This window comes from Ambystoma mexicanum, chromosome 8 (assembly GCF_040938575.1).
Source record: "Ambystoma mexicanum isolate Mex_15411 chromosome 8, UKY_AmexF1_1, whole genome shotgun sequence".
Classification (NCBI taxonomy): Eukaryota; Metazoa; Chordata; class Amphibia; order Caudata; family Ambystomatidae; genus Ambystoma; species Ambystoma mexicanum.
In genome coordinates this window covers 170,900,634-170,925,428 of record NC_090929.1, presented here as the reverse complement: position 1 = coordinate 170,925,428, position 24,795 = coordinate 170,900,634, and the positions used below count along the sequence as shown (strand labels likewise).

At 43.2% G+C, this 24,795-nt stretch overlaps 1 protein-coding gene across 1 annotated transcript in view; it reads left to right on the top strand.

Annotated features, from left to right (window-relative positions):
- Window positions 1-24,795, top strand: part of CCDC187 (coiled-coil domain containing 187) — a 335,108-nt gene that overhangs the window by 232,006 nt on the left and 78,307 nt on the right. Inside the window, exons 15-17 of the mRNA XM_069609090.1 lie at window positions 1,813-1,923; window positions 10,554-10,684; window positions 20,189-20,301. Of these exons, the coding sequence (XP_069465191.1) occupies window positions 1,813-1,923; window positions 10,554-10,684; window positions 20,189-20,301 (355 nt within the window). The remainder of the gene's footprint in view (window positions 1-1,812; window positions 1,924-10,553; window positions 10,685-20,188; window positions 20,302-24,795) is intronic.

Sequence of the window (24,795 nt, the reverse complement as noted above, 5' to 3'; positions counted from 1 at the left end):
GGAAACACAGCAATGCACTATGGGTATGCAAGGCTCATCTACATGCACACTGTGCATAGCTGTGTGGCTGTGATCTGGAGGTGAACTTCCGGAGGTGGCTGCCAGATGGTGTTGTGTATGTGTGGCCTTTTAGCTGTAATGGCATATTCCACTTCTCTTCAGGAATTTTCTAAAGTTATCTACCACGCGGCAGAAGTATCCCTTGCCCCAACCGATATCGGCTTTGATGCACATAGCAATAGTGGGGCTACCCTATCCCACATTCGTATAAGGTGTCCCACATTTGTTGAAGTGCTGTGTTGTACTGCAGCAATTGCTGGGTTGTCTCTCATTCATTCTGTGTGACGGTGGGCCACGACCGCTCCATTTGGTGTGGCCCTAGATTTGGTCCAGTGCAGCCCCCTGTGCTCTGCATTTTGAGGTCCCTTTCCTCAGTCAATGCAGCCCCTCCATGCTCTGCACTTTTCAGGGCTCTTTCCTCAGTCAATGTAGCCCTTCCATGCTCTGCCCTTTTCAGTTCTCTTTGCTCAGTAAATGCAGCCCCCCATTTCCTTACTTTTGAGGTCTCTTTCCTCAGTCGATGAAGCCCCCATGCTCTGCACTTTTGTGGTCTCTTTCCTCAGTCAATGCAGCCCACCCGTCCTCCATTCTCTGCACTTCTGAGGTCTCTTTCCTCAGTTTATGCAGCGCCCATGGTCTGCACTTTTGAGGTCACTTTCCTCAGTCAATGCAGACCCCATGCTCTGCACTTTTCAAGTCTCTTTTTTCAGTCATTGCAGCCCCCCATGCTCTGCACTGTTGAGGTCTCTTTCCTCAGTCAATGCAGCCCCCCATGCTCTGCACCTTTGAGGTCTCTTTCCTCAGTCAATGCAGCCCCCCATGCTCTGCACCTTTGAGGTCTCCTTCCTCAGTCAATGCAGCTCCCATGCTCTGCACGTTTTAGTTCTCTTTCCTCAGTCAATGCAGCCCCCCATGCTCTGCACTGTTGAGGTCTCTTTCCTCAGTCAATGCAGCCCCCATGCTCTGCACTTTTCAAGTCTCATTTTTCAGTCATTGCAGCCCCCCATGCTCTGCACTGTTGAGGTCTCTTTCCTCAGTCAATGCAGCCCCCCATGCTCTGCACTGTTGAGGTCTCCTTCCTCAGTCAATGCAGCCCCCCATGCTCTGCACGTTTTAGGTCTCATTCCTCAGTCAATGCAGCTCCCATGCTCTGCACGTTTTAGGTCTCATTCCTCAGTCAATGAAGCTCCCATGCTCTGCACTTTTGAGGTCTCTTTCCTTTTGCAAGCCAGGTGCCATGTCTTCACTTTTAAAAGTGAATTTCGAATTCACAAATGGAATGAGAACTACAATGCACAGAAAGCAAACACATTCCCCTGTGCCTGTTTGAAATACCAGCAGGGGACGCTCCTGACACTGTAATGCATTTTGCTTTTAAATATTACAGCAGTGGGTGGACCTATACTTTCCTGCCTGCTTTTCCGATCATTCGAACAAGGACCAAAATGTTTTTTTTTAACCTCTTACATGTTTCGTGGCCTGTCCCTGTGAAATACATTCCCATCACCCATCTGGGTGCTTGCAGCCAGTCATACATTAGTGTCGGAAGTGTGCTGCCCAGTGCACCATACTCTCTTGCCTTAATGATCTGGTCAGGTATTGTACCTCGTTTCCTTGCAGGCACTTGTGTTGCTTTTTGTTGAATGATGCAAAGAATGAACATTGTGCGTAATACTCAAATGCAAGACTGACCTTCACTTTGATGTGAAGAGCATTTGCATCTTATATGATTTTCTACCCTATGTACCATAGGCCCAGGAGCTGAAAGAAGAGACAGAGCTGGAGATTCTGAAACAGAAATTAGAGCTGGAGACTCAGGAGGCGAGGAGGTCTTTGGATGAACTGCGCAAGAAGAGATTGAAGGTAAATGCACTCCTCTTTACTCATTGTTTTATCAATTTTATTATGTGGTTATTATTTAGGCATCACAACAAGGGCTGGGTGAAATTCCACAACCTTTTTGTGTAAGAAACACACATTTCCTGGAAGAGCGGCATTGGGCAAAATAGACGAAATGGCACTAATTTCCATGGCAGAATTTCATCCACTACTAATCACTAGTCGTATTCATTCATTCATTTTGTCATTTGTATAGCGCCTTTCACTATATTTATGGTACCCACGCGCTGTTGGTTGAATGCCCTCAGAAGGACCATAGTCCATGTTTGGGAGAAGTTGGGAGGTGCTATTATGCATGTGTGCATTTCAGCCATTAAGGTTATGTGAGGGTGACAATGACCTTGCTAGTCACCCATGTCTGAATGGCATGTGAATGGGTGTAGGAGAGGTGAACTATGCAGGGGTGGGTTGTGTTTAAGGAAATAGAAAATTATGTCAGAAGCTACAGACCACATTCTGTCGTTAAAGGTAGCTTCATTCTAATGGCAGAGGTGTTGTGCAGTAGTGTTTGTGTTATATGTGAGGGCAGGGTGTGGGAAATGAGCCTGTGCCTTCCGCTAAATTACGAAGGTGCAGTGTACGAGGGGAGGAAAGGGGTTAGCTGTACAAAGAACAATGTCTACATCGTGGGTTCAATCTATGTGCAAGGAGCAGTGCTATGTTTCAGACAATCTAAATGCTAAATGAATACATAATACTCATCCTGGTTCCTTCTAGTGCGAACAAGGCCCTCCTTTCATGTTTTCCTATGGTGGCATGGTCCACACTCATTTGCTATAGAGTTAGTTACATACAGTGCCGACTACGAAAGCGGGATCCAAAGTGCCTGATTGTCCCCCTCCCGGATGATCTGCTTATTTTTCTAAGGTGCAATTTAAGTGCGATGCACTGCCCACCCTCCAAGCCCATATGTGTGCAATACTCAGCCCACCGTCAGGATTCGTACTGTGGGCAAGTTACTGGATTACCTTCTCAAGTCCACCATATGGGGTTTGCGGCACCCAAAGTGGGGTTTGAGCTGGTAGAGCAAAGAAGAAGGAGAGACGAGGCATGTGGCTGAGAGGGGTATGTGGGAGGCAGTGTCCATGTTTTGAGGGCTTTCCTGAAGGCCAGGTGATCCTCTAAGAGATGGAGTGCGAGGGGGAGGGACTGATGGTTGCAAGGATGGAGAAACAGGCACCTTCTAGTCTGGAGAACTTGAAAGGGGGGGGCTACCAAGAGGTGTGCAGAGCCTGATCTGAGGATTTGGGTGGGGCGGTAGCGTGTGATCTTGTTTTGAAGGAATTCAGGGTGTTTCTTGTGGCTAGCGAGGTTCGGTAATGCACATGGCTTTGAAAGAGGCCCGCCGGCTGATGGGTAGCCAATGAAGTATCCTGAGTGCAGGGGGATGTATTCTCTGGGGGAGAGTGTGAGGAGAAACCTTGCTGCATAGTTTTGGATTTGTTGGAGCTTTCTGAGTTGATATGCAGGACCGCCTCGGTGGAGGGAGTTGGAATAGTCTGGGCGCACAAGGAGGGTGGCCATGATTGCAGAGACTCTATGGGGGTCTCAGACATATCGAATGATTTGCTTGAGGATGCGCAGATGGAAGGTACATTACCTGGAGATGCGTTGATGTGATGGGAGAGGGTCAAGTCCGAGATGAAGGTGCATTTTAAGTTTTTGACTGAGGGGAATGCGGTGAGGGCGGGTCCTAGTGAGGCGGTCAAAGGATAGGTTGGAGAAAGAGGATTTCTATTTTTCCGGTAGGAAGAGTGTGGCACAGCCCTTGGAGTCTGCTGTTCTTTTCAGGTTATCCCAGATAGAGACAAGGGAGGAATCAGATTGATGGAGGGGTCTAAAGCTGGACTGGGCAGGGTCAGGAAGGGCGTAGGATTCAGCGAAGAGACTGAGCTGAGAGTATACCGTGTGATCTAGTAGTTTGGCTATGAAGCGATTGTTAGAGATGGGGCAGTAATTGGAAGGGAGGAGGGGGTCAAAAGAGGGCTTTTTTATTAGGTTTTCTAAGCTGTAGGGAAGATCACAGTTGTTAGTGAGAGGTTGATAATAGATCTGGCGAGGGTGCCTGCACAGGTGGAGGAGAGAAGTTTTTGAGGAGGGCTGGGGGGCATGGGTCTCCCAGGTATCCTGAGGGGTGGCTATTGCAGAGAATCCTTGAGAATTACGGAACAGATATTGCAGAGAAGGAACTGAAGAGGGTGCGTGTCGGAGGCAGGAGAGGGGGCAGTCTGTAACGGGGCAGAAGAGGGTGATAGTTTAGCATGAATGGCGAGGTTCCTTTAAACAGCTATGTTGAAAAATGGTCAGAAAGGGTGTTGCCCAGTGCTTGGGAAATGGAGGATGGTGAGGAAGAGCAGAGGGGGGGTCTTGAACTCAGAGATGATCTTGTGGAGTTCTTTACAGGGGTTGTTTGCATGGTCAATGTGGGAGGTATAGAAGGCATGTTTGGCTTTTCAAATTTTGAATCTGTAGGCTCTAATTTGTCTAGCAAGAGTGACTTGTTTTGGGTGGAACCACCAATGGCATTCCAGGTGATGGTTGAGGGATCTGAGGGGAGGGGTGAACCACCTGGGGGAAAGGACCTGTGCGGTGGGAAGTGGGTTTAGTGAGGCCTAAGGGGGATAGAGCCATCAGTCGAAATGCTCTGGGGGCGGGTTCCTCCTTGGAGGAGGAGATTGGGAAGGGAGGAGAGTAGGGGGGGGGGGAGATCATTCCTGGCATATGGTTACCTTGTTCCAGAGCGGGATCCGGAGTGAGTCGGCAGGGGGGAGGCAGGTAGGGAAAAGGTGTGGGAGTCGGGGCTGAGAAAAAGATAGCAGCGTGAACAGTCCAGATGAGGGAGTGGGTGAGAGGGGTTGAGATCAAGTTGAACGATCGGAAAACTACATCTAAGGTGTGACCTGCAATGTGTGGGGCCTGATATAAATTGGGTCATATTGAGGGCTTCCAGGTTGTCAAGGAGATGACGGGTCATGTGACTGTAGGGGGTGTCAAATAAGAGGTTTAGATCCCAAGAATGGTAAGCGTGGGATGAGAGATCAGGATGGCCACTACAGAGTCACTCGGAGAGTCTGCAAAGGTTCTGTTATAGCCAAGGGTCTTTAAAGGAGGAGGAAACTGAGGAAGAAAGTGGGAGAAAGTTGGAATTTGAATAGCAGGGATTCACAGTCATCACTGCAGGGTTGTTTCTCAATGTCTAAGGGTGTGAGGTGAGGGTTTGTGTGTGAAGGATGGCTATTCCACCTGCTCCGTTGGCTCTGTTGTGGGTGATCAGGGAGTAGCCTGAGGGGAAAGCCTTGTGTGCAGAGAGGAGGAAGTCACCAGAGAACCAGGTTTCAATGATGAAAAGGATGTCTGGGTTTTCGTCAGGGATAAGATCAAAAATCATGTGTTTTTTTTTCTGGCGACTAATCTGGCGTTGATGAGGATGCAAGAGAAGGAGTGAGGGGGAAAAGTCCTGAGGAGGGGGGCTCATGCTCATGGAGGGAGATGCTGAGGATAGGGAAGTGGGACATGAGTGGGGTAAGAGGTGGGAGAGGGTGAAAGAGGGGTGAGGAGCATGAGAGGAGAGCGTGGATGATTGCTGAATGGTGAGAGTGTAGGGGTTAATGGGGAAAGTGGAGCTACTAGGGGAGAAGAAGAGAGGATGGACAGGGTTGGGCATAGGGAGGCAAGGAGTATAAGTGTAGCAGGGTGGTGTGGTGAAACATGGTATCACAGGTACTGAGGGGAGAGGAGTGTGGCTGGTGGTGGCTGCGAGTAGAGGGTCTTCTGTGCCTGAGCCAAGGTGAGGGTGCCAAAGGTGCGTGGGTGGGCGGGTCTGCAGAGCCCAGAGTTTTGGCCAAGGCTGTGCGAGCTGCGCTTAGGGAACTGAAAGTTGAGTGTAAAAAAAAGGAGGGGTTTGGGTGGAGGGAAAAGGGAGGTAGGGTGGAGGGGTCGGGAGAGCAAAGGCGGTTTAGGGGCAGGGTTGGGATAGTGCAGAAAGAAGGCTAAATATGCAAGTAGATTGAAAGCTAGTTGACTATATGAAAACATGCATAAGCATTTCTAACAGGGAGTAGGGCTGTTGCAAACCCTTTATGACCATGTGTCGATTTAACTCAATAGACCGTTCCATACAGGTCACCAAAGATGGGCTAGCCTTAGGAGAGAGAAACCCTAGGAACGGCGCATGTTTTATTGTTGCCTCTGCAGCACAGGGATCTTATATTACGGACCGCAAATGTGACATGATAAGAAAGCACCCAGATTCTTACCCAGAAAAGAGAGTAGAGATTATGGGTGACTGTAGCGCAAAGCTCAATGTTGTGGATGACTGGGGTGAGGAGGTTGTTTTCTAGGGGGAAAGGTGCATTGTCAATCACTGAGGGGATCCTATGCCAGGTGCCTCCACGGGGGTTATTGTGAATCTTGTTATGGAATGTAGCGTGCTTGTGCTTAAAGGTAAATTACACTAGCCAGCTCACTGTTGTGAGGAAACACGATGTTCTCATGTTTCAGGAAACATGGGCCGTACAAATTTCCCTTGATCGATGGCTATGTTCTGTTTGAAAATAACGACAAGCCTAATCCACGTGGGCTGCCTTCAGGAGGGTCAGCGGTGCAGGTCTCCACGCCATTTGGGATGATGTATGGGAAAGTCACATTGCCAAGTGAAGCTATTCTTACATTACCATTCCCAGATCCAGATATAGAGCCTTTGGGATTGATGCATGTTTACAATGCACCAAAAAGAGGAGTTACTGGTGGCCAATGAAAACCTTTTAAAAGCATGTTTCTGGTATTTTGAATGAGGACCCCAAAACTATATTACTAGTTATTGCAGGGGATTTTAATGTTAAAGTTGAAAAAGGATTATCTCAGATTGAAATCACTTAGAAGACAAAGCAGGGGGCATTCCATTTCTGCCTACAACAAGGACCCATACCTTTCCCAAGGGTCGTTTATTTTACTTGGGGGGAACCTGGGTTGCGGATGGTGAATGGGAGTGTTCGCTCTGACATTCCAGCAAGAGAAACATTTATAGATCACTGGGGTACTTATATGATAGATTACTTTTTAATAACCCTTCACCATTGGCACAGAATAGCTGACAGCCAAGTCTCTGATTGGTATGCGATTGGTATGGGATTGGTATGCGATTGGTATGCGAGCGGACATACACCCTTAAGGATGGAATGTCACTTAAAAATCAAAGACAACTTATCTATTAAGTGTTTAGATGGATCGGTCTTTTCAAATCGTAGAAGGATTTGTTGGGATAAGGTCAATCCAATATCCTTCTATGAACACGGTCTGAGGGGAGCTCCATGTCTCATTTTAGATCACCTAGCAGAACTAAAAGCTTATAAGAAATTTGTAAGGGTTATAGCCAAAGGGCCAACAAAAAAGGGGTCCCAGAATGAGGGGAACCTGACAGACGCAGGGAGACCCTACACTCTGGACCAGAGTATTACTGTACAAAGAAATGCTGAAAACATGTCCAGAGGACGTATTTATTTAACAAATGTGGTATCAAAATGTATTTACCATGATACAAAATTTCAAAAAAGTGAATTAATCACAGATTACTATACACTTCATAGTTCAATTGCATAGCAGGGAAGCAAAGGACTACCTAAAAAGCTATAAAAGTCATACCAATAATTTTCATTCACAGTGACACATTCATACCTTAATCTACACTCAGTGTCAATCATACATCCAACATATACTAAAATGCATACCAACACAATAAAAAATTAAATGGTGGGACATACAACGTGTCGCCACAAACAAGCTTATTGTTTTATATTAGAAAAATGCAATAGAATTACTACATATGATCTATCGCAGAGGTGGATCCAAACACAATAATTCAAAAAGATCACATCCCCTTTTTGTCCCAGAATGAGGCACATCAAGTTAAAGGTTGGTTTAATAAAAATTGCAAGAGGCTAGGAAGCAGCTCTGGTATGTTCTCAGAGTCCAACCTAGAAATAGTAGGTTGGCCTTAGAGAAAAGAACAGAATACAAGAGGGTGTGTGTCCTTTGTTAGCAGGAATTTGCATCGGAGGCTTGGGAGGAGCACTTGGAGGTTGTGCAAAGAAACAACACAAGGGATTTTTGGATGGGATGGTGGCGGTGAAAGCAGCTCATCCCACTGAAAATGTTCCCATTGAGTCAAATGCGCAAGCTTCGCAGTGGGTTTCACACTTTAGTGATATATTCTCAAAAGGCAATGATCAGAATCGTTTTCCGCAAGCACACGCTTTATTTAGGCAGGTTTGGGATCTAGTTAGATTCCATCAAACACAGTCTCCTAGGCCTGATTTTATACCCGCTGACCTTTATCGATCTAACCCAGAACGATGGGCTTGTGGATTGTAGCCTATCCAATGCAATCTCAAAGAGCTGCGCAGACCCTGAACCATGGCATCCTGCGATAATTATACCAATATATCAAAAGGCAGATGGATCCTCATCAAATTCACATCGTCCAAGCTCCCTTTTGAATGCTTCATCTAAAATCTTGGGGAGCATTCTACGAGGGTAACCACTAAAAACATTTTGGGCGATACCCAACTGGGGTTCAGGGAAGGATTAGGGATGCTAAATCAAGACCCTACATTGGTTGCTTTTGACTTCTAAATAGACAGTCGGAAAGGAATGCAGTGTTTATTTGGCGTTAAAGGAACCGGACGCCGCCTGCGATTTGGTGGGCAGAAACCGGTCATGGGAAATTCTTTCTGATATGGACATTTCAGAAGGGCTGGTAAAGTTTACGGTCCTGTTGCATACGGATACAGAGTGCATAGTCAGATATGATGTGGGGGGGGGATGCACACCTCCACTAGAAACATTCAGGGAGATGCGTCAGGGGCGTGTATTAGCCCCCATTGTATACAATGTATGGAGAAATGCACTCCAAACTATTCGGGAGCAGTCCACGCCTGATAGGCCAAGGCTGGGGAATACACGGCTGCCTCTGTTGGCTTATGCCGATGCCATCGTGCTTTTAGCTCATTCTTTTAGAGCCCTACAAAAGCTGCTGGATGATTATGCTACATTTGTGGTCCGTAGGAAATTTAAAGCAAATATGAGCAAGTCATCTCATCTGTAATGATAATGGGCAAAGCCCACCATCACTCCAAAGAGTTATTCCTGAATGGACTTCTGTTACAAAAAGTGCAGCCTTTTCGTTATCTGGGAGGACGTTTTTCCTCAAGCGTCCACTGTTGAATGAATATGGAGAAGGAATGTATTAAGAAGACCCAGGCAATAGCAGGGATCTGTCGCTTCCAGAAGTCTATAAAACTGCAACCCCGCCATGATGATCAAGGATTGTAATTCAAAAGCACGTGCCATTGGGTCACCTGGGGTTCAGACCTGGGAGACAGAGTGTGCTGTTAGATTACAAGGCATAGAGAATGCATTCTGTGGAGCTTCGTTGGACCACCCACAGGGCGCACCATCAAACGCCGTTCCCAACGAGTTGGGTTTGGGTTATACTGAAGATCATTATTCCATAGCACCTGTAATCATGTGGCTTGCAACATGGGTGAACCCATATGCAACTCTATCGAGACATGTCGTTCAAGATACTCTCTCACACGCCCATGTTTGTACATGTAGATGGATGAGCCAGGTAAAAGGTACATCACAGCTATACATGCTACCCAGCGGCTTGACCATCCACATCCGATCACTAGCTTTACTCACTGCAAGGTTAAGCTATGATTCAAATGCTTCCTTGAGTCACGGAGAGAAAGTATAGGGCGTGGGCAACTATCAAATAGCACATCTGGTCATTGCGCCACCCAGGATTCTAGAGCCATATTTGCAATGGTGCATGCACCCCTCCCAACATATACCTTTTAGTCCATGTGCGATTTGATTGTCTCCCTTTGAATTCTGTGAAGGGGAAATGGTTGGGTGGGGGACTGAGCTTCATACCTGCCCGTTGTGTCTACATGAACTGGAATAGGGCGCAATCTTTTCTGGTGTCCGCTGTATACCATTATCCATAAGAGGACCCTTATACCAGAATTAAAACACGGAGCGTTTCACCCATTTAGGCCCGCGTGCTGTTACGCCGTCTACAGATGCAGGATAGGCGTTAATCCCGAGCACTCGAGTCTTTCATCGGCCAGGCATTGCTGCTTAGGATAACGGCATGTTTTCCACCCTGAGGATAATATAGGGTTTTAAACTGGCTAATTGTACTGCTGAGTGGGGACTTATGAGATCTTTTTGTTTTAATGATTTTTTTATCAAAATTATTTTGTATGTTGTACTTGCTTTGACATGTTTTTATGTGGTTTACGTAGATATAACTGTGATGTTTCAATTACACATTTTATTTTTTATGATTATTTATAATGGAAAGAAGCTGTTTGATGATGATCTATTATATTGTTTGCTGATGCCTATAATTGGCTTCGATCTTGTGTACTCTACATATCAATGAAGAGGAATCGAGAATGTCTGTGTTATTACGATTCTCCTGTTATTACAAAATGTCATTAGAATGAAATTGGCATCGCCTATAGCATTTTATACATTATGTCATGCAGATAACTTTGAAGTGTCTCTTTCCTTTCAATTTTTAACAGAGGGAGTATTCCAAAACTGAAAGCGCCATTCGGCATCTGGCAGAAGATGGCAGCAAAAAAGGGATGGCACAAAAATGTGAAGGCTCTCCAAAGCACACAATTCATGTCCAAGATGGCATCACTGAGCAAAGGTAGGGGATGGAATTGGGTTTCCCATTTATATGAATATAGGTCTAGTCAATGTCATAACTTCACAGGAATTGCTTTCCTTAGTTAAACTTCATGCTGCCTCTATTAAGCAGCGTGGATACTATTCTCCAGGTGCCATTGTAAGATGCATTCAGTTTCAAATCTGCCACAGAACCTAGCCCTTCACACTCCTCTTCGTGGGATCTTACTGGTTGAATAGGGCTACGGTGCAGAGGTATTTTCCTTGTCAAGTTATGTTCCACTGATCCCAAAATCCTCGTTGCAATATCCCGTTGAGGATCCCCTATCTTTGAAAATATGCAGATAAGCTCCAAAAGGTGTGTGAATGTGTGCATCCACAATGCACATATCCTCAAATATCATGTGCACGGAGATGCACAATGTGCAGAATGGTCATTTCCGTGACTTCTGTGCATTGGAGCCCAATGGGACAATGCTGATCTGAAACGAGGCTGCCCTATATGCATTTCCATCCCTCAAAGAGGGGTACAAATGCAAGTTTGTTTTCAATTTATTTTGAAAAGTGGCATGCAGTATTTTGGAAATAATATATGCAATATTTTACAAAGATCACATTTTTGATAAAGACTTTGCCACTCTAGCAGCAGTAAGCTAGTTACTTTCTGCTGAGAATGCTGCAAGCGATAAGAGGAATTACCACATGCAGTGTTCCTAGCAGAAAGGCCTCCAAACTCCTCATGAGGCCTATGTAGAGCGGGTTCACAGACATTGCCATCGTATACCTAGAATTCACCCCGGACACGGTGGACCCCATTGGAACCACAGAGACTCTAAAATCTAGCAAGACACAATTCATGGGCCGTAGGCAGTGCCCCGTAAAGGCCTAGCTAAGGAAGGCCAGAAACAGAAGGTGACCTCCCGTCTGTAGGCCTGTAGGACGCGCGGCATAGGCGGGAGCTGGAAGAGAGATGCCGGCAGCTGCTGGAGCTCATCAGTTAAGTGGGGTGGGATGGCAGAGGGCCAGAAAGGGGTTGGGGTCCTGTAGGAGAGAGCAGGATGCAGGGGTACCACTTGGGGAACCCCCCGAAAAAGGGAGTGGGGCAGGCCAAACGTTTGGCCTTTTGGTGCTGCAAATGGACGTAGATCCAGGCGCAGTGGCTGCCTTGAAAGCAGAGCTTGGTGCTCCTTTGCTTGAAAGACATGATCGATGTTAGAAATAATTCAAGCTTTAAGAAGGCATGAATGACCAGAAACAGGACATATTTGGTGGTATCTGCAACTGTATTACATTGTTCTATTTATTTAGTGTTTTGTATCATGCCACATGCAGACAAGATGCTTGAGAGTGCAGTGGTTGAAAGCAGGGAAAAGGGGGTGAAAGCAGAGAGGAGAAGGAAGAGGGCACCCCAGGGACCCCAAAACATAGGTTGGTCTTTAGAGCCTGAATGCTGCTACACGCCTGCCTACGTGCGCCGTGGCCACACAGCAAAGACCGGGGGATACTCTTCTTAAGCTGTAGCCTTCACTTGAGTTCTGCGGGGGGCCTTTGGGTTGAAGAGCTGCATTGGCATCAGGGAATCGAGAGTGGGATGAAGTCTGTAGACTATAAGGGTGTGTGATGAGAGGAACTGAGCAGATGTGACTCTTCTTCCAGTGCAGTTAACTGTTTCCTTTCAAGCAATATGATTGGTTGTTCAGTGCTTGGCATTATACAGTATATCGGGGCATTGCCTGGACCTAATTCTAATAGAGGCCCTGGAGCAGAGCACCTGATTACTGAACACTTTGCAAGGATTTTTACTCTGGAACTTGACCAGCTGCCATTATAACTCATCGCTCCTCGTCATAATCAAGGTATGTTGGTTAGAATTAAGGACCTGGGTCACAGGTTAATGGTCATGAGCTAAGCTCTGCTTTAGTACCGCCCAATGATGTGATAGATTGTGAACACTCTTTCCCCTACATGAGTAATCTACAGACTATGTGCGGTTTGCTCACACCCTTTCCTGTGAAACGAATACAAAAAAACATAACCCTTGGTAGGCTCCCTCTCTCAAAAGCTTGCAACAGGAATATCGTAGCAAAGAAGACATTTGGAGAAAATGCAGGGATATGACCTCTCTTCTTGCTGTGAAAGCTGCATTGAATAGTTATTTTAAATTAAACAGTTTTTATGGAAAAATCTGATTTTTTTAAATAATCAAATTAACAATGCCACCAACCATCCTAAAAAAATTGTTTGAGATTGTTAACAAATTCTGCAATCTTCTCTGCATGACCTCCACTGTCGCACCGACTAAATTGGTTAGCGATTTTTGGATAAAATTAAACCTATTCAGGAAGACCTTAATGAAGCAACTCCTGCTTCCTTGTCTGATCACCAAATGTATTTATCAGAATCCACTACGACTGTTGATTTTTCTCCAATTTCATCAGTGTCCATTCTATCACACCTGCTGGCTTTAGAACCTGCTAATCTTACCAATGATTCTATAACGGTATGTGTAGCTTGCAGGCCTCCCATATAGTCTTCTTTTTCATGGTCTTTTGAATCTTGTCTTTCTCAAGGGGTGGTCCCAGCGGACCTCAAGTCATGTATTATCACCCCTTTATTAAAAAAAAAAAAACATTGCTTGCCTCTGGGCCATTACAGAATTATCAGCCAATAGCTGCTTATCATGGCCTACTAAAATCCTAATGAGGTGGTGACGACACAACTACAGAATCATGTTGAAGAATTCCAGCTTCTAGAGTCTTTGCAGTCTGGTTTCTGGCCAGCTCACGGGACGGAGACCACCCTAGTATTGGTTTGGGTCTGGGATGACATCTTGAAATATGCTGATGATGGTGCTTGCGCCCTTCTTATCATGTTGCATATTTCGGCAGCCTTTGATACCGTAGATCATAATATTCTTTTGCAATGGGTTGGTTTAGTTTTTTTTTTTTAATAACAGCACTCAACAAGTTAAACTTGGCAGCTATATCCCTGACACACTTCCTGTCCCCTGTGAAGCACCTCAGGGATCATCACTGTCTCTGCTCCTTTTTAACAGCTTCTTATGTCTCTTTTTTCCGACTACAGCTTACAATATCACTGATATGTCATTCGCACCTGGGAAAGGTGGATTGACCAATCACAATCTGCCTTTCCCGGGTGTGATTGTGCCTACACAACCTACTGCGGTAGAAGTAAAAACATTTCTTTTTAAATGGACGCCACCATAAAAAATGGGAAACAGACTATGTCCCTTTTCGGAAGAAGGTGTCCATTTTTCAACAGGTTTTCTATGACCGCCGTCATCCGAAAAGGGACCTAGTACCTTTTCTATGTTTATGGTGGTGGCTATTTTTTTATTTTCTTTTTCATTCCAATGGGAAATGTGAAAACTATCCGCACCCCAGGAAATCCAGGGGTGCAAATAACCTTCACGCCCCTCTGCCGGTTGTGGACATGGCATTTAACGGCCTGCAGCACGAGCTGAGGCCCTCGCTTTGCTCGGGCCTACCAAAGCTCAGGCTGGCAGGCCGTTAAACGCCATGTCCGCCCCGACAGCAGGGTGTGAAAGTTATAATGACAGATTTTTATTTTTTATTTTATTTTTTATTCCTTTATTTGTTTTAGTTGTCATGCAACTTTACAAATATATATAAAAAACAATACAATAAGATGTGAAAGCACAAATAAAACAGACCAATTCATCGCCTTAAAATCATATAACAAAGTAAATTTCAAATATACTATATGTCCAGACAAAAGACACGGCAATACATAGGGCCTCATTACGAGGTTGGAGGAATGGGTTTACCGGCACCGGTAATGGTGCCGGTAAACCCATTCCTCCCTATTACAAGGTCAGACCAGACGTCCTTAGCAGGTCCCGCAAGGGGACCAAGGAGCTAATAACGGGCCCGTTATTAGCTCCATCCCCATTCCCATTGAGCCCTATTGGGGCTTGGTTTTGTGAATGAGGAATTACCGTGTCCTCCAAGGTTGGAATGACCCGGTAATTCCTCATTCACAGAACCCGGAGCTTATTAAGGGCATGGCTGCCTCCATACTCGTAATGAGGCCCATAGTGTATACAACCAAGCTCTTCTCTTTAAAATCATATAACCAGAACAATAAAACGCATAATCTACCTTTTGGCAGTGTGTTCTTTGTTTTTGTTTCAACCTTCAAGGTGGTGCCCTACTACAAAGCCAGAATCACGTCTACAATATCTCATGCTTCATCTCTAACTTCATTAAAAACCTCTATGTGGCTTAGGTTTAGTAATATATGGTTGGCATTAAAGATCAGTATCCACATTTGTTGAGGAGTTAACAGGCAATCATTTTTAAAACATTTATGAAAATACCTGGGCCTTAATATTTTCAAGTGTGTACATTCTACCAAGAGGTGTTCTAGTGTTTCTGGGTGGGCCAGCAATTTACAAAAACGACAAGTTGCTTTCGTTTTGTCCTGAAGTCTTGCTGCCACTACTGCATTAGTTGGCCATAGATTGAAGCGCAAGCGCATGGGTTGAGCCCGATATACTTGGTTGGGAAACTTAACCAGATACTTAGGGATCACATTTAATTTTTTTAATATCAAGTACCCACTTGTGAAGTCTTTATATTTGCTACAATCGGACCAAGTTGCATTCCAATCAGCAAGCCAGCATTTTTCTTTAGTTGTGTTTGGATTTGTTTCTATCAACCGTTGGTCAATTTCTGCCGAAACCATACTTGCTACGCAATATTCTTTCCATGTGAATAACACATTTCCTGGTGATTCTAATAATTTAGCCAGTATTGGAATAAGTGAGTCTCGAAACCTTTCCTTATTAATACATTTATTGTAAAAGCATTATGGCATTCCATGACACAATTGCCTTCATTGATGTCAATCCTAACTCATGTCTGACATTTTGGATCGGGAAGCTTCCTGGTGTAGGTAGAATATTCTTCCAGAAGACTCCTTCCAAATAGTCCCAATCTGGGTGATCTCCAGGTAACTTTGCATGGGCGCTGTTTGTTATAGTAGGAATTACTTTTTCCTTATAAAATATTATTATTGGGAGAAATTCGAATTTTCCGTATTTTGTATTGAGTCATTTTGCCTGTGAACACATTAATTGTGTTTTGTGTTTTAGTTCCTCTCTGTAAGGCTGGTCCAATTTTCTGACATTCAGATTTATTCCTAGATATTTGTATTTGTATTATTTCTAATTTGTGTGTTCCTATTTTCCAATTAAATAATGCTGATTTCCTTCCGGTTTAATTTTTCTTCAGTTGCAGTATATTTGACTTTCTTATATCAATGGCAATCCTATTGTGTGAAAAATGAAAGATTTTCTAATTGGCACCAAAATTTGGACTTTCTCTACCCTCGCGAACAGTAAAAGCAAGCAGGTTATTTATTGTATTGAATGCCCCTGCGGCCTACGTTATGTTGGTCAAACAGCCCGCCCAATGCATATGAGAATTTCAGAGCACCACTCCAGAATCAGGTGCAAAAAATTATCTGCACCTTTAGTCAATCATTTTGTTGATGCACACCACACTGCCAACGACATCCAATGGTGGATTGTAGATGTGGTAAGGAACACCACAAATGTCTTACGCCGTCTACTTCAGAAGGAGGCAAGATGGATCCATAGATTGTCAACCCATATTAGTGGACTAAACAAAGAGTTTTTGCCCCCAGACTGAATATAGACCATACTTTGAAAATTGTACATGTTTTTTCACAACTGTCCCTTCACACCTGTTGTTGCAACAAAAATAACAGAAAACTTAAGCAAAACTTTAGTTCCTAATGATCCATTAGGTGTTGAATTACAGTGTCCTCAAGCCCAATTAAACACATCTTTCTCCCTTTACTTTACTATCTACTATGACCGCAACCCTTCACCTGGTTTGCACCATGAGCATCCGGTTCAGAAGTGCTTTCAGGCCTTCTATCATCTTTTTTTCCCTTTTTTTCCAATGGAATTGCAAAAACAGCCTTCAGCTAAGTACGAAAATCATCATTTAGTATCAATCTGCTTTGCAATACATATAATTTTGAGACTCTTGCTCATATGCATTTCGGCACACAACTTCAAAAGATTTCCTGGTTTCAATGAGGCCCTACCCAGATTACCCTATTATATTGCAATATTAGCTTGAGTAACCTGACTGTCTTCCCACGTCATTAAGGCACAGCTAATAACAACCAATCTGCCTTCATTACGGACAACTTTCATGTTACTTCCGCTTGACCGCAGCAACTTCAGAGCATACAGATGCCCCGAAGTAATCAAAAAAGAGGGCCTGTATCCAATTATCATCACAACACCAATATGCTTTCCAACAATGTTAACTTGCTCCTTTTGTGTGCAACCGCCCCCCCCCCTTTTTTTAAATTCAAAACTGTCTTCCTGTTTCGAAAAAGGCTAGACTGGAATCCACCAATCAGCCAACAAGGTATAGTAATAATCTGTTTTCCCACAATTCTTTGTGCTACGGCTAGTTTTTAGTGTTAAAAAGATCCTTAGGAGACAGGCTGAGCACCACATATATATCTCTCTGTCTTTAGATTCTTCAAGACCCAGACGAGCTGTAAACAGCGATCCATTCCGACCTACACTATATGCACCTTCATGGTTAGACCCGGCCTGTTCCCTAAAGCTTGTACCCCCAACTTTGGGAAAGCTGCCCATTAGGGACTGTAAGTAATGAAGCAGTTTAATAATCAACAAATTATCTAAAATGATAAACAGCCAAACACATTTTTGTAAGCCATCAGTAGAGTTCATTGTTCTTTCTTGTGTCTGCTTCCCCACAGGGTTCAGTTGCTCTCTCGCCCTGAGGAAGGCACTTTCTAAACCCACTGCCCGGCAGGTGGCACTGTTGCTGAAACGTGTTGTGGATGTCCGTTTGGACACCAGCGCGTAGGCAGCCCTGCTATGTGACTGATAAGCTAAACAGAGCAATTTAATGTTTAGAAATGTTTGATTTCTTTCTCTCAAAAAAACAACAAATTTCTTTTCATTTTCTACAATTTTACAAAAAATTCTTCTTTCTTCTCACTTGTTTGTGTGATTTTGTCAAAATGTTTCAATACATATTTTCTTTCTGTGTACACATATATGATTTTTTCAAATATGTTTCCTTTTTTTTGTTACAAAGTTTATCATCATTGCCTTTTTTTGAAATTGAATAAATCCACACAGTTTACCATACAATCAACTTGATGGCTTCCAGAATTTGATTTGGCTCTTATCAGAGTTATTGTTATATCATTAAAGATACTCACAAACTTTAAGTTCATGACTCATTGAACTTATTTTTCCAACACGGTGGAAACTGTTGTTTTTGTTTAATCATATTGTCTGAGGCAAATTGGGCTATGTTTTGCAGTTGTCTTTGCAGCCCCATCGGCGTTTGGTCGCATATAAGTAAGTCATCTGCGTACAGAAGGTACGCAGTTTGAGATATATCTAGTTTGGGTGGGTAAGTTCTTGTCTCCGCCACACTTTATAGATGTTTGGATAGATCTTTAATATACAAATTGAAGAGCATTGCGGCCAGAATACACCCTTGTTTCAATCCCTTCAATGTCGGTATTGAGTTAGATAGCAGGCCTTCTTGTGTTAATTTAACTTTGGACAGAAGTGTTCGAATACAGTTGTTTTATTGTCTGTTAGCTCCTGTATCTACTAGTTTTGCCAAAGACGTACCCTGGACACCGAGTCAAACCCCTGTTGTAAATCTATGAATGCTCGATATATTGGTTGCTTAGAGGCCTAGACTTTCTTTTTTAGGGCTGTTAATGTTAACAAATTGATGGCCGTTCCCAATCCTGCTATAAAGCTTCTTTGAGCCACTTATTTAAATCTTTTAATAGCAGTCTCGCAAAGATTTTCCCTGGAATGTTCAGTAACGCGATAGGGCTGTAGTTTGAAGGTATGCTCCGATTTCCCTTCCTAAATAGTGGAATCAGTATGGATTTTTTCCAGGAGTCAGGGATATGACGTGTCATTTGTATTTCCTGGAAAATTACCTATAAAGTATCTTAGCCCATTCTTCCGGGTGACGCACAGATTTATTTGTGCATCAGTAACTCAACAGATACATTACAGAATACCCTGAACTGTATGCTTGAACTTAAATGTTGGATGGCCATTAATAGATTACAGCTCAATCCATCTGAAGCTGAGATGATTCTGTTTAGTCCTAAACACATACTTTCAGGCTGCCATCTTCGCCTCCCTTGTTTGATCCTCCAACATGCTTTGCGCATAAAGTTAAGACTCTTGGGTGTTATTGGCAGTATCATCTATGTTTGAGTCCCAGGTAGGGGAGATAGTTAAGTCTAGTTTTTATAGGTTTTGCCTTTTACAATCAGTATTGCCTTACATCCCCGCCACAAATCACTAATCTGTAGTTGGTGTTCTAGTTAATTCTAAACTCAATTACGCTAATGCCACCCTGGCGGGTATCCTGGGACGACAGTTGTCTCGCCTTCAGGCCACACAGAACTTTGCAGTTAGATGGTTTTTTCCTTTGCCAAAGGTTTCCTCAACCTCCCAACTGTGCAGATCTCTGCTCTGGCTGCCAGTCAAGCAGAGGATTGAATTTAATATTTCGTGTTTGGTCTTTAAATGTTTGCATGATCTTGCAACATCTTACTTTTCGAAGAGAATTCAGGGTTATCTGCCAACACATACCCTCCCCTCTACATATCGCCAACTATTGGTCATTGTCACATCTTGATTTGTGCATCGTCGATGAACGAACTTCTTTGTTTTAGGTCCTAGTCTGTAGAACTCTTCCTATTGGATGCGTCTCCCTTGATTCACAACTGCTTAAGACGTACCTTTTTCTGTAATGTTGTTGCCCTCTTTGGTCTGCTCTTGTTAATTTCTGTGACATCTGTGCCCAGATGCAGTTTATTCTGCTAGGTTTTAGCACATTATAAATAAATAAATATATGCTCATTAAGCAATAATGGTGACGATTGCTGGATGTACCAGCAATTACAGCCCACCACCTAAGGTCAATAAACAGAGAAGGTTTGCCGGTACAGCCTGCCATTGCATGCATTATTTCCATTTGCGCACTTGTGCTACGGCTTGTCATTTTGGTAAACAGAGTGGTCGCAAAGTAGCATTACCCACTCGCAAAAAAAGATGTTCCTTTTTTAATTGATGGCAGAACTTGACAAAAAAACTAAAGAAGCCTGTCTGGGCATAGGGAAAATTGGCAGCAAAAGTCTCCAAACTCCTTAAGTATGCATACTGTGGTAGTGAACCTATGATGCGAGGGTGGAACGGATGGAGAGGCCAGCATGGGATATGAGCCCAGGAGGAGTGGTCAAAGGAGAGGAGCGATTTATTCTGAGGGTTAAAGCCGTGTTTCAAGCTTGCTCATTGGCTTAGGCCACAGATCAGGGTACTAATGAGGAATAATTGCAGTGGTTGTATGAAGTATAGCGTACAAGAGTTCCTGATCATGTATTTACGTATCATCTGTTTTCTTCTTTTTGCTTGAAATAGGAAGGCATCAGCATTCATCGCAGAAAAAGCAAGCAGAGCATCATTCACACTTCAAGGATCCATAAACCAAGTGCCCCAAGATTCTACCAATGCGGGACCTCAGAACTGCACAGGTACATTCATGGAAACCTTCACACCTTGCAAGTGAATCCTCATAGCTGTCTCACTTTACTAAGCCATGAAATGGGATTATTATGGTTGTTTGAAAACCCAACATTCTTATAGCTGAGTAAGGGGTGGTGTGTGTGTGTACATGTGTGTGTGTTTCTGTGTGGGTGTAAATATATATATATATATTATGCCTTCGTGCTAGCACAAGGCATAGTTAAGGTTAGCAAAAAGTATTTGCAGCGTTTCAGAAAATGACTTTTCTTAATAATCTTCGAATGATTGTAGTAAAAAATCTGAAAATATTCCGGAGTAATATTTTGAGGCAGCTGGCTGTGCATGCAGATTCCTACATTAACGGATTCATAGTTTAGAAAATGTGTAATTTGATCATGTTTTGAACTGCTTTTAACATGGGGTTTTCCAGAGGGAAAAAAATTACTTTTTGGCTTGACTATCTCAAAATTGGACACTTTGGTTTTTCCTAATATGTAGCAGAATTGGTGCACTGAGAAAAAAAAGAAAATCGAGTTGGTCAATTTTGACGATTGCAATGTATCTATATATGCTGCATGCACATAATGAATGTACCTTTTTCATACGAACTGTACACAGAGCTTATGCAATAAATCTACACTTTCAATGTGAACTTTCCATAGAGCGTGAGTTTGACAATATGCACATTACTCAAATAACATCTCCTAAAACCTTACCTTAAAGGCAAGTCTCCGCTGACTTTAATGTGAGTTTTAAAGTGATGGAAGAAATGCACAATTTCAATATGAACTGTCCACAGAGCGTATGAGTTTTACGGGTCCTATATTACACAATTCACATCTCCTAAAAACTCATTAAAGCAAGTCTGTGCTGACTTTAAAGTGCATTTTAAGGTGATGGAATACCTTTACACTTTCAATACAAACTGTCCACTGAGCGTATGAATTGACTTTGATGTCAGTTTTAAAGTGATGGAATAAAAGTACACTTTTCATACAAACTGGACACAGAGCAAGCACCTACGACACATGCTCCTACCCCATACACCCTTACTACACACACTCCAATGCCACACACTCTTATAGCACGTGATCCAACGACACATACTCTTGTGACACGTGCTGCTATAACAAGCGTTCCTACAACACACACTCTGTTATACATGTTCCTATGACATGTTTACCTACTACACATGCACCTACTGCACACACTCCTACGACGCACATTCCTATCACACACGCTCCTACTACAAATGCTTCTACCACACACACTCTTACAAAACACGCTCTTCTGATGCAATCATATGACATACGCTCCTACAACACATGGTCCTACAACACACACTCTGCCAACACATACTCCTACCACAGAGGAGCCTACAACATGGTCTGGAATCATGCACGCAGAGCGTATGAGTTTTACTGTTGGTACATTACAAAATTAACATTGCCTACAAACTCACATCAAAGACAACTCACAGCTGACATTGATGTCAGTTTAAAGTTGATAGAATAAATGTACACTTTCAATATGAACTGACCACAGAGCGTATGAGTTTTACAATAAATACATTACACAATTAACATCTCTTAAAACCTCACATTAAAGGCAAGTCTCAGCTGACTTTAATGTGAATTTTAATGTGATGGAATAAATGTACACCTTCAATATGAACTGTCCACAAAGTGTATGGGTTTTACGGTTCCTACATTACACAATTAGCATCTCCTAAAAACTCACATTAAAGACAAGTCACAGCTGACTTCGATGTCAGTTTTAAAGTGACGGAATAAATGTACACTTTTCATACGAACTGTACACATAGCTTGCCCCTACGACACATGCACCTATCACACATATCGCTTTGAAACATGGTCCTACAACACATTCTCCTGACATATGCTTCTACTACACATACCTCTATCACAAACACTCTGCACACTCTTACAACACACACTTTAATGACACACTCTGATGACACATACTCCTATGGTATGTGCTCCTACAACATGTGCTTCTATAACATGTGCGCCTACACCACATACTCCTAAAATATATGTTCAGATGAAATGCTCACCTTCTACACATGCACCTACTGCACATAACATGTGGATGTACGACACATGCTCTCACATGCACCTGCTCAAAACCCAACAGTCCTTTAGCACGACACTGCATTATTCCCCCCCTCCCATTTGTCGCCATACCAAACTGCTCCCAGGGGACAATGCCCTTTTTTAGTTGTGCATTGCAATCTTTTATGGTCTCTTATTTGTAATCCCCCATCTTTAGTGCCTTCACTGATGTACTACATTACCTTATGCCTTGTTTCCTTACTTTGAAGCCTTTGCGTTAATTCTACATAGTTGTCTTCATATACATTTTCCCCTTCATCTACTCGGTGAACTGCTACTTTTTCCCCATGGAATAAACTTTTAGTTCTACAAAGAGACAAGTGCATTAGGCATCCGGCCTCCTCATAGGACACAGCCTGGTGCAGGAGAACTTTGGACATTCCAACTATGTGTGGAATGAGGGAGCACTTGTAGCAGGTGCCATTTAATCTCTCTATTCCCACACACATCATTTAATCATACCAGCTATTGTCTGTCAATGAATTATGCTCTTCCTCAGTGCCATGGTGGAAGTCCTTCCCATTCATCACATTTCTCTTTCCCATTTTTCTCTTTGCATTCAATTGTGTTTGACTTTTTTCTTTAAAAAACATATCAAACAAAAACTACACTAAAGCAACATCATTACATTCCAGAAACCTTAAAATAACATCATTACATTCCAGAAACCTTAAAATGTATTTTTCTTTGTCACCCATCTTGCAGTTCAACCTTCTTCAGTTCACTCTTTCGCTGGCTTTTTATAACTTCTAAAGGCTTTTAGAAAATGAAAAGAAAACTCTTTAATACTCCCCATTATGTTGTGCTTTGGGGGACTGTACTTTTGTCTCTGCGAACATCCGTGATGTGGACACATCCGCGTCTTCCTTGGATTTTGACAGCTGTTGGTGTTGAATAGATGACAACGTGCGGGCCTGTGAAGCGTTCCTCTTTCCACTTCCCCACTTGGTTGCACACAAAGACTTGGTCACACGGAAAATGAGTTGTTGCCAGTGGGAAATGTTCGTTTGGATCACCTGATTGTCCAGATTGGTTTTTAGGCCTCCTGTATAAGGCGCAAACGAAGCAAGAGGCAAGCAGTGCACCCATGATTTTTCAAGCGTTTGTATAAGCTTAGCCAATCGCATTTTCAGTAGTCCGTTCATCTTCTCTACCAAACCGTTAGCTTGAAGATGGTAAACCATACATAGTTTATGCTTTTATCCCCAGGAGGGTTGTAATTTCCTTTATTTAATCATTGGCAAAATGCTGCCCATTATCAGAGCGAATTTCTTCTGGAATCCCCCACCTCGGGAACACCTCCCTTAACAGAAATGTAGCCTAAGAGCAGGCATGATTGTGAGCACATGGACCTGCCTCAAGCCAATGTGAGAATGGACTCACCACAACAAGCATTTACTAAGTATCACGCACGTCCATGGAAGCTGCTGAACCCCACAGACCCCCTGGAATATCTGGTCAATAACTGATCATAAAACAGCTGAAATCCAGAAACCCCTGAGGGAAAGGGGAAGTGGATAAATAAAAAAGGCAGGATGAAAGTAATGTTCGCTACAGGAGAAAAAACATAGGCAGCGTTTTTACATTTTTTCACCCCCAACTTTTAGTTGGAGTTACAAATTGGAGAGAAAGATATCACTTATTTCACCTCATAGTCGAACAGTAAAAATGTATAGTATTTGAAATTACCACCCGTTTTTAGAGTTTCCGGCTTACTCCTAAAAAGGGCCGAAGAGTAATTAATAAACATTAATGTCTCCTTCTACAGATTGCAGTGAACCAGAAGTAGGCGTCTGTCGTTTCTTATTTTCTCCACTTCCCCTTTTCCCTTGGGAGTGTTAGTTCTTCAACTGGGTTTAAGGCATTTGTTGATCAAACGTTCTTGAGAGATCTATGGGGCTCAGCATCTTCTGCAGACGCCAAGACCGGACAGGTGAAAGGCCTTGAAGCAGGAACTTAATCAAAACAGGACCTTCCCTCTTGAAGGTGAACAATGAAAGGCAGTTTAGAATTTTATGGGAGGTCAGAGGTTGATGAATCTTCCAATCAGGAATCGGTACTACTGCCACCATGTTGGTTTGGGGAGTTAGCACTCTGATGAACTGAAATTAAGATCAACAACCCAAAATCAGATTAAAACAATAAAATATTAAAATCTATAATCTAATTTGATTTACAAAGTACACCTACCTAACCTGGAACCTGACAATATGCATTTAATTAATAAACATTAATGTCTCCTTCTACAGATTGCAGTCCACCAGAAGTAGGCATCTGTCGTTTATTTTCTCCACTTCCCCTTTTCCCTTGGGAGTGTTAGTTCTTCAACTGGGTTTAAGGCAGTTCTTGAGAGATCTGTGGGGCTCA